The 9,923-nt window shown below is 45.6% G+C and overlaps 1 protein-coding gene across 1 annotated transcript; it reads left to right on the top strand.

Moving 5' to 3' along the window:
- Nucleotides 1–1,095: 1,095 nt before the first annotated feature.
- Nucleotides 1,096–2,333, top strand: LEUTX (leucine twenty homeobox). The gene is made up of 2 exons (XM_004441601.2): nucleotides 1,096–1,164; nucleotides 1,926–2,333. Exons 1-2 carry the CDS (start codon nucleotides 1,096–1,098, stop codon nucleotides 2,331–2,333), a joined length of 477 nt encoding a protein of 158 aa, XP_004441658.1.
- The last annotated feature ends 7,590 nt before the right edge of the window (nucleotides 2,334–9,923 follow it).

The raw sequence follows: 9,923 nt of genomic DNA, 5'->3' as shown, positions 1-9,923 counted from the left end.
TTGACCTCCTGTCTTCACAGTGGGGTGATTAGTCAGTAAGCTGGCTTTTTTGGCTTGTGTTGGCATGAGGAATGCAGACCTCCTACATAAATAGTCTCTTGGGTATAAAATGGATCAGGTATTACTCAATGACACGGTTTTATTTACATTTTAAACAATAGTAAAAACTCCTGCTCTGCACCTATCATGCACCAAGCCTGTAACAGACTCATCTTCCGTAAAGCAAGTGAACTCTGTGGGGCCATTTTACTGATAGAGAAATGGAGGCAAAGAATCCAAGTGTAGTGATTCTCCCAAATGGATGGGGCTAATAAATGGGAGAATCAACATTCATTCTCAGGTCACTAAGCTTCATACTTGCTCTTCACTGGTCCAGTTAATAAAAGGCCAAATCAACAGCTTCAGGACTCACAGGCCAACCAGTGTAGACAGCAGTGCCCCTGCGTCTATAACAGATTAGGATAACAGGGTCTCAAATACTCTATGAACCATAGGAACTCGAAGGAACCCAATGTCGATCTCATGCCACTATCCTACGCTATCCCAATCAGGACAGACATCTTTTCTCGCACTACTTTGGTTCATTTTCCCAGGCTGTGAGTTTCCAGTATATTCCTCTAGAGCAAGTGGACAGTTACTTGCCTTTAAACCAGGCTTGAACCATTTTCCAGTGGGGGAAACTGAATTTCAGAAAAACAGAAAGACGTCTCCAGGTTGCTAGGAAGACAAGATAATGCCCGAAGTCATGCACAGGTTGATAGATATCTTACAGAGGCTATGGAGTGAGCCCACCAGAAAGCTTTCTTCATTTATGGCTTAAAGTGTGTGTCCTATTCAGTGGAAGTTGGTGCTAATTTTCTGGGGGTGCAGAACAACCCCAGCAAGGTGGTGAGGAGTGGGCTCCACAAGTCAACTTTTTAGACCAAGCTCTTGGTTCCTAGATCAGGCTCAGGTAAGAAGCCTACCTTTGGATATATTTTTTATGAAAGCCTTTTGTCTATTCCCTCTGCAGAAACACCAAGATCTGCTCGCCGGTGTCGCACAGCCTTTACTCCGGAGCAGCTCAGAGCTCTTAAAGATGTGTTTGAAGAGACCATGTACCCTGACTGGGCCACTATAATGGAACTTACTTCAATGATCCACCTTGAAGAGTCAGTGATAAAGGTGTGTCCCTGGCTGGGTCTTTTGATAGCACATCTCACCCAGAGCTTCACACACACATTTAATTATCAGATAATTTCTATTTATTGAACACTTGCTATGTGCCGGGACAGATGTTCAGCATTTTATGTTTTTATTGTCCTGACCGCCCATTTTATTGAGGAACACTAAGGCTCACAGAGAGGAATTGTCTTCCAAGGATTATAAACAAGTGAGCTAGAATCTGAACCCAGAATTGGGCCTTTCTGACTCCAGACCCCCAATGCTACACAGGGCCCGTTGGGGCTGGATCTCAGATACTCCCACTTGGTCTGTTCGTGTTTATTTCTAGGTTCTCCTTAATCAGGACATTGACAACCTTCTTGATGCCTTGCAACTAAGTTTACACAGAGTTCAGGGCATAAGAACCCCTGGATGAATCCTGAAGGCACCCTAGTTAGACTGCCACTCCATTCTCAGACTTCAGAATCCTTTCTCTGAAAACCCAGAGCATCCACCAAGACAGGACTCCTTTTCCTTAATATCTCCTGACCTAGGGTTTGAGTGCTCTGTCCTTTTCTTCCTATTGCTAGCACAGTCCTACACTACCCCCTCTCTGGAACCCAGGACAGGGAGGATAGAAAGAACTTCCCATGTTCAGATAAAAAAAGAAGGTATGCAAGACTAGCTTTCTCACACCCAAACAACCTAATTCCTGAGGAACATGAGGATTCCCCTGTGGACCCACCTCCCTTTATTAACCTGCTCACCTCCTCTCTCCCCAGACTTGGTTCAAGAACCAGCGTGTCAAAAGGAGGAAGCAGCAGCAACAAACTCGACCAAGTCCATCACCAGAAGCGCCAAACCAGACCACCTCAGTGAAGGAGCAGGAGACCCTCTTACCCGTAACCTCTGCAAACACTGATCCCACGAGTCCCAGCATTTCCGATGACTGTGAGCATGAACCACCTAAGCCTTCTGGAATCCAGCAACCTGGAGGGGCTGGTGCTTCTGTGTGGAATTCATGGGATTCTCAGTCTCATGATCTCCAACAGATATGTCTGGGGCTCTCTGATCCTCCCTGGGCCTCTGTTCCCTATGACATGGATGAATTTATACGACTGTACACTTTACCTGGGGATGATGATCCCAGTAGTCTAGATTGGTACCTCTTCCCAAAGTGCCCCAATTGAGGGGTATGGTTGGCCCTGATCTCCAGTGTGACTGGTGACACACCCACAGCTCCTGAGAAAGGTCTGAGAGACATTTCTAAACACCTTTAATGGGTCAGCTCTAGTCTAAACGGATCACAGCCCGGGAATTGTATATTCTTCTATAAGAATAAAGAAATCCCTCTACCTTTCAGCATTACCTGCAGATTCTGTCCTCTGAGGGCCTCCTCAACCAGATTTCAGTACCAAGGACATTCATTGGGTGCCTTTGGAGAAATAGGGGAAACCAGCTAGTTTTCCTTGTGTCCTAGGTTGTCCCAGTTGAGCTTGGTTCCATGAAAGCACCCCAACTAAAGTCCATACTGTGTAAAAATTCCTGTTCCCCATGGACCATCTTTATCTCTTAAAAAAACAAAACTTAGGAGAGTGACATTAGCCAAGATGGTGGACTAGGAGGTCCTAGCAATGTTACCTCCATAAAAACAATGATTTAACAACTACCCACTGATGCAAATAACTCTGAGAGGGCTCTGGAGAACAATTAAGAAGATGCAACCATCCAGTGGAGCACAAAAACCAAGGATGGCCACAAGAAAATTGTAGGAAGCATTTTACCTCCTGTTGGAGGAGGTCATCAAGAAGACATGACTGCCAGTTGACCTGCGAGCTGGACCTGGACAATTGGAGGCTCCCCACCACGCCCCCGTCCTTGAAATGTGCTTTCCACTTGCCTCCCCCACTCCCGGAAGCTGCTCCAAGGGTACAGCCTTGAAATAGAACTGTGGTGTTGAGCCTATCTGGACTGGGCACCTGACTGAATCCACTTAAAACCTCTATATAAACTTTTAAGATTCTGGTGGGTGGCTGCAGAGATCAACTCATCTTGCAGCCTCCCAAGATAAGCCTCATAAGTAAATCCCCTTGCTTATTAAACCTGCCACCTCCAATCTGGAGAGCTCTGCCTCTTTCTTTGCTCTCTCCCTGACCTCCAAGCACACGGTCCAGTTTCAGATTACACCTGGGAAACTCCTGAGGAGGTTGCAACATCTGGCAAGCCAGGCAGAGACTGAAGAAATAGGCTTTGGGAAAGAGGCACCCATGGAGGAAATCCCGAGTTGGCCGTCAACCTCTGTGTGAGGAGGGGTGGTCCTTGTGGACAGCTGCAGGAGTATGGGGATGCCTGGAAAATGCTGGCTGCTTTAATGCATTTGTTTGAGAAAGTGTGCATAGCGCACCATGGCAAAGAAGAGACACGAATGGTTGCCAAAGTGGGTTGGCCTCTACTGTGGGCAGTTTGGCCGGACACCAATGCCCAACTGGAGACTGATACTCGAGTTAGAAAGCTGGAAGTAGAGCTGAGATTAGAGAAGGACGCGCAGTGTCCGCTGCTCTGCTAGCTTTGGGGCTGGCAGACAAGGTGGGAGAGCTGGATAGGAAGTTAGAGACATTAGCATGCCGTTTTGCAAAGCTAGGAGTACGCAAGCTGCCACAGGTGAAGATCCAGGCGCTTGTGACAAAGCCTGATTAGGACACAAAGAGGTAAAATCTCTGATGAAAATGAAGGAGGATATTGTGATTGATGAAGAAAAGGACGAAACGCCCATGCTGTCTGACCCCTAATTCAAAGGAAAATTTTAAATAGCAATTACCCCAAAACACCTAGGAGAAAACTTACATTCTTTCTCTGTCCCTTGAAGGTATGAATCTTATCATGTCTTTGAAATGTAAACACTGCCGACAGAGACTGGAGGAAAAAAGGGAGAAAAGAAGCTTTTTAAACATATAGAGACTGCTGTGGAAGTTCTTTTGCCAAAATTGATTTGTAAAAGAACTAAGATTTTTTTACAAAACTATTAGAAATAATAAGAGTGACAGAAAATGACTGTATATGAAAGTAGGTAAGAAAAATAGAATGTGTATTTTTTTTTTTTTGGATAAGAAAAGATATGAAGGATGTTTTTTTTTTTTTTTGTACAGAAATAAAGAAAGTAATTTTGTCCTAAAGTAAAATAATTGTTCCAGAATAAGAAAGAAAAAAGACAGGACAGAACCTGAATGAACATAGAAAGTTGTAGAAGGTTTGTGGAAAAGGAATTTTGAGAAAGGAATTTGATGTATGGCCAAGCTGACTAAGATTGGAAGGGATTTATTTAAGTTAAAAAGAAAAAAAGGAGAATTTTATTATCAAAATACACTGGTGCAAAATTAGAATTTGGTTTTCTCTCTGTTAAAAGGGGAAAGTTTTCTTAGATTATTGGTCTGCTCTTAATAAGAAATTGTAAACAAAGGTTTTTCTTTACCTTCAATGTAATCTGCCTAGAAAACAAAGATTTCGTGCTTTGTCTTTATCAGGTCTTTGATTACTTAAGAAAACTGAGTCTTCTCCAGTAAAAAAGCGAAGTGTTTTATAACTATGTAACTTTTCGTATATGTTAAATTTCATAGGAAGCACTGTCAAATAAGAAGTGATGTTAAACTTTTTAAAAGGTATGTTTGTTTGAAATTCCTAAAAATCTGGCATCTTCTGGTATCATGTTTATCAGTTATGATTTTAAAATGTATGTCACGGAAATAACCAAATTCCCTTGTCAGTTGCGTTATATAATAAAATCTCACCATATCTTTAATCATGACTTTTTTTTGGGGTGAGGTGGGTTGGCCCTGAGCTAACGCCTGTTGCCTATCATCCTCTTTTTGCTTGAGGAAGATTGTTGCTAAGCTGACATCTGTGCCAATCTTCCTCCATTTTGTATGGGGGACGCTGCCACAGCATCGCTTGATGAGTGTTGTGTAAGCCCCCGCCCGGGATCCGAACTGTGAACCGTGGGCCACCAAAGCAGACCCAACCACTACACCACCAGGCTGGCCCCTAATCATGACCATTTTTAAGTCTTTTGCCACTTGCAGACAGTTATCGTCCAATGCAGCCAGATAACCACCAAACGAGCCACCTGCATGCCAGTGAGGCCCCCTGCTGATGCTCAGGGCACATTCCGGAAGAGGGGGGCGTGTGAGGTTGTAAGAGCCGGCCACGAGGGGTGGAGTGTTGGAGGAGGTCATGGAGAGGACATGACCGCTGGTTGACCCTCAAGCTGGACCTGGGCAATCGGAAGCTCCACACCACTCCCCGGTCCTTGGAATGTACGTTCCACTTGCCTTCCCACTCCCAGAAGCCGCTCCACTGGTACAGCCTTGGATAGAAATGTGGTGTGGAGCCTCTCTGGACTGGGTACCTGACTGAACCCAGTTCAGGCCTCTATATAAACTTTTAAGATTCTGGCAGGTGGGCGCAAAGATCTACTTGTCTTGCAGCTGCCCAAGACAAGCCTCCTAACGAAGTTCCTTTGCTTATTAAACCACCGCCTACCAATCTGGTGTGGTCTGCCTCTTTCTTTGGTCTCTCCCTGCCCTCTGAGTAGGCGGCCGGTTTCAGATTACATCTGAGAAACTCCCGAGGCGGTTAGAACCCACACTTATGTCACCCCATCCCCCAGACCCGCATAACTTACTGCTGAGAGGGATCGCCTTGGCTCTGACCTCCCCCTTTGGGAGAAAAGGAGAGCAGAAAGACCCCAGCAGCTTTCACTACCGAGGACCCAAGCAGCCCTCATGGCTGTCAGGGACACTTGCAGCTTTGCCACTGAGGACTCCCTCAGTCTTTGCCTGTGCTGATCCCAGCTGATGGAGCTGCCCAGGACCCATGCCACTGAGTCTCCTGGAGCAGGAGCCGATGCTGCCACCCCATCTACCCCGGCCCTGGCCACCGCGTGAACACCCATGACCTGGATGTTACTAAGAAAGGGGATTAAAAAAATGGACATTGATGGGATTCAAACAAATGTTTTAATATAGTACTACCAAAGGTTGGGCAGGCCAAAAAGACACCCTACTTAGCCCCCAACAGCAAAGAGGCCCAAAGAAGTCTGCTCTATTTACCATAGTTTGGAGAAATTTTAAAAGCGAAGAGTTAAAGATTATAATGGGAAATCTGACCTGTAATTGCTTTGAGTGATGGTTGGGGAGGTTGATCAAGATGAAGACTGACAAAAGGTTCAGGGTCCCTTGGCTCGACCCCTCACTGGGGACTCAAAGTCTTTTGCACAAGAGTGGGTAAAATGATCAGGGGATGGAAAAGAGAAATTTCCAGGACTCCTTGATATGGGAGCCCCATGAACTCTGGTACCAAAATCCATTGGTGAAGCCGTGACATGGGCTACAATTAGATTGAGAGAAAATAAAAAGGTAAGAATTGATGGGATTATGAATGTTGGAATATTTAAACAGGCTTTATGTAAAAAATTGTGTCTCCTTTACCTGTTTGATGGGAATGGATATCATGTCTGGCTGGGGAACACTTCCCCTACCTAGTGTTGTAAACCCAAAACTCGTTAATAAAGTCCTAATGGAGGCTAAATTAAGAAAGTAAGAGTTGATTGAATTAAGGTGAAAGTTTGGAGGAGAACAGTTACGTTTCAACAGGCTTCATGGGAAGCGGTGTGTCTCTTTCACTTGATTGCGTTACGGGGTGGACATTGTCTGACTAGGGAATGTTTCTCCTACCTCGTATAGTAAAACAGAAGGCATCTAAATCCACCCTTCAAGAAATATTAATTGGACATGCTAAATGGGAACCAGTAAGATTGCCTGAGCCCTCACAGCGTAGAACAGAAGCTGAAGAGCTGGTAAGGGCAAATTCTTCGTGTGATAGCTCCATGTGAGGTGTAGACTGGGGCTTATGGCAAGTGCCTGGGAGCACCTCCCAGTGACGACTACTGGGACTTTGGATTAGAGAATTTCTGCTGAAGAGGCAAGCTTGCTATTCCCATTAGCTTGCTATTGGACACTAATAGAATCTATCCCTATGACTAAAGGACATGAAATAATCTTGAAATCTGAAATTCCCATGATGTCTTGGGTGACGTCAGAGAAACCTCTAATGGGGATGGCAGTACCCAGAAGAGTTCCATAATGAAATGGAAATGGTTTATACAGGATCACGCTGCCTGGGGAATGCAAGGAGGAGATACATAAGAGCAAGGGGCCTCTTTCCCCTTGGGACTGACTTTGGAACCATGTGAGGGGCCACTGGATTCTATTATCACTTGGACAGTGCCCTATAAACAGCTCTCGGCTGATTGACAAAGAGCTGCTAGGTTTGTGGACTGGAGCTCCAAGGTGAATGGACAACATCCTGTTTGCAAGGCCACCAGTCTGATCGAAGAAAGAAAAAGCAAATCAGCTCGGTGGGCTGAGTTGCACGCTGTTTTCCTTGCAGGATGGAAGAATTGAAGAGCGAAAAAAGCCTCTATGTTTGGGTTTTGACTGACTCCCGGGCAGTGACCAATGGCTTGGCCATATGGTCAGGCAGAAGGGCAACGGAAACCTGGCCTAGGAAAGGGATGCCCATGTGGGAATTTGAGGAGTTGATGCCCATCAGAAGAACTCCCAGGTTTGGAAGGTGATCGGAAACAGAGCAAGCAGATATCCCTGCGCGCTTGCTTAAGGTAGCCACCTGAGTCTGCGAAATGAGTGGATATGGGGGTCTGCAGCAATGCAGACATGGGCTGAATCTGGACCTACTCCTCTTACACGCTCTGAGGCACAAAATACCAATAAGGGCTGTCTGTCTGCCAGCAAAAGAGAGAGACTGCAGACGGCTATGTGGCAGATTCCCTGGGGGGTAAAGTCCTGATCACAGCTGGCGAGCCAGACTGATGCTGGTAGCCCTGGGGGGCTACAAATGGGTCCTGATAGGATTAGACACTGACTCTGGACTGGGCTTTGTTTACTCAATGGAAGATGCAAAAGCTCTGAGCGCTGTAAGAGAACCAGAACAGAAGATACCGCACCAATTTGAACCGCTGACTGTCATTCCTTCAGAACAAGGAACACACTTTATAGCTCACAATATCTAACAATGGGCAAAGAGATATCCTCCTCAGACCACTAATTTGATAGAGAATTGGAAATGGCAATTAAAACACTATTTGTCTAAAATGGGGGGGGCGGGGATAAAAGCATGAAAGGCTGGTTTACACGCCTTCACAGGTGTGTGCTCACACTCAACATGAGTGGGGCTTGTCAGCTTAAGATAAACAGCCAGAAAATGGGTTTATTCGGGAATAGCAAAGAATTGCAATTCAGGACATGTGGTCAATGGTGAACCACAGGCAAATCCAGAGAAGCAAGGAAGAACTTTTTTTTTTTTTTTTTTTGTGAGGAAGACCAGCTCTGAGCTAACATCTATTGCCAATCCTCCTCCTTTTTTTTTCCCCAAAGCCCCAGTAGATAGTTGTATGTCATAGTTGCACATCCTTCTAGTTGCTGTATGTGGGACTCCGCCTCAGCGTGGCCGGAGAAGCTGTGGGTTGGTGCGCGCAGGGGGCCGCCAGCAGCGGAGGACGCGCACTTAACTGCTAAGCCACAGGGCGGGCTGCCCATATGAACTTTTAAGAAAAATAAAACATTAAAAATTGTTGTAGAGTGGAGGCAGAGACCTTTACTTAACTAATTCCCTACATGTAACAGAGGTGTTTGTCCTCGCAGGAATTGGGCAGCTGCGTCTCATCCCGCAGCCAAGCAGGGGTCGTGATGGTGGAACCGTGACTGGGTAATGTGATGCCGGAGGGCACCTGCAGAAACCTGGGACCCAAGCAAGGTCCTGAGAGTTTGGGACAGCGGATGTAGCCAAGACCTGGGCGCTGCCGGGACCGTCGCCGTGTTGCCTAACTCCAGGGTCACCACCAACATTTGACCTCCAGGGGGCGCCATTCGTACATAGCATGAAAGATAGGGCTTGGTGATGGTGCCGTCCTCTGCTCCATCTCCTGCCGTGGGCTGCACTCCTCCCCCTGTGCACGGAGACCGCTGCTTCCAGGTTCAAGCTGGTAGTAAACACGAGTGGACGCGGGCACAGAACAAGCCACCCCGCCCCGCTTCCCGTGAGGATGTTCGGTCCAAGTTCCCGGCTCTGTTTTCAGTAATGTCACTCAGGGCTTAAGACCCACCCCTTACCCTTGATGTCCAATCAGAAGCGAGAGATGGAATTCGGCAGAGGGTATTTTATACTATTTTACAGCAAAATGCTAAATTTAGATGAAAATGGAGGATTCTCCATGGAAGTATTAATGGCATTAATTGGCATATGAAAAAGTAGAAAATCTGAATAGACCAATAACCAAAGAAGAAATTACAAAGGAAGTAAAAGATCTACATTCTAATAAAGGCATTAGATGATTTTGTGGGCCAATTCTGCGACACATTCAAAGAAAGAATTCCTAGGTTATATAGAGTGGTCCCGAGAATAGAAAAAGGGACATTACCCAAGTCTTTTTAATGGTTGGCACAATTCCCTTAATAAGCCTAGAAAACCAAAATAGGGTTAAAAATTAGGCCAATGGCGCTCATACACACAAGGAAAATTTCCAAATAAAATATTAACAAACAGAACTCAGCAATATTTTAAGCCAATAATTCACAATAAAGGATAGGATTGCTTTCAGAAATACAGAAATATCTCAACATTAGAAAATTTGCCAATGCATTCCAGCACACTCGCGGGATAAAGATGGAACAATATTCGATCATATCGAAAGATGTAGAAATGTTCCA

Source organism: Ceratotherium simum, chromosome 33 (genome assembly GCF_057802395.1).
Source record: "Ceratotherium simum simum isolate JZ-2026a chromosome 33, ASM5780239v1, whole genome shotgun sequence".
NCBI lineage: Eukaryota > Metazoa > Chordata > Mammalia > Perissodactyla > Rhinocerotidae > Ceratotherium > Ceratotherium simum.
The sequence above is the reverse complement of the archived record's forward strand: the minus strand, read 5'-3'. Positions and strand labels throughout refer to the sequence as shown.

What these genes read in the sequence shown, in the direction of transcription:
- LEUTX (XM_004441601.2), top strand. Translation starts at nt 1,096, where the DNA reads ATGTACCCTGACTGGGCCACTATAATGGAACTTACTTCAATGATCCAC. An exon ending in TTGAAGAGTCAGTGATAAAG is followed by an intron (nt 1,165 to 1,925) that starts GTGTGTCCCTGG and finishes CTCTCTCCCCAG; the next exon opens with ACTTGGTTCAAGAACCAGCG.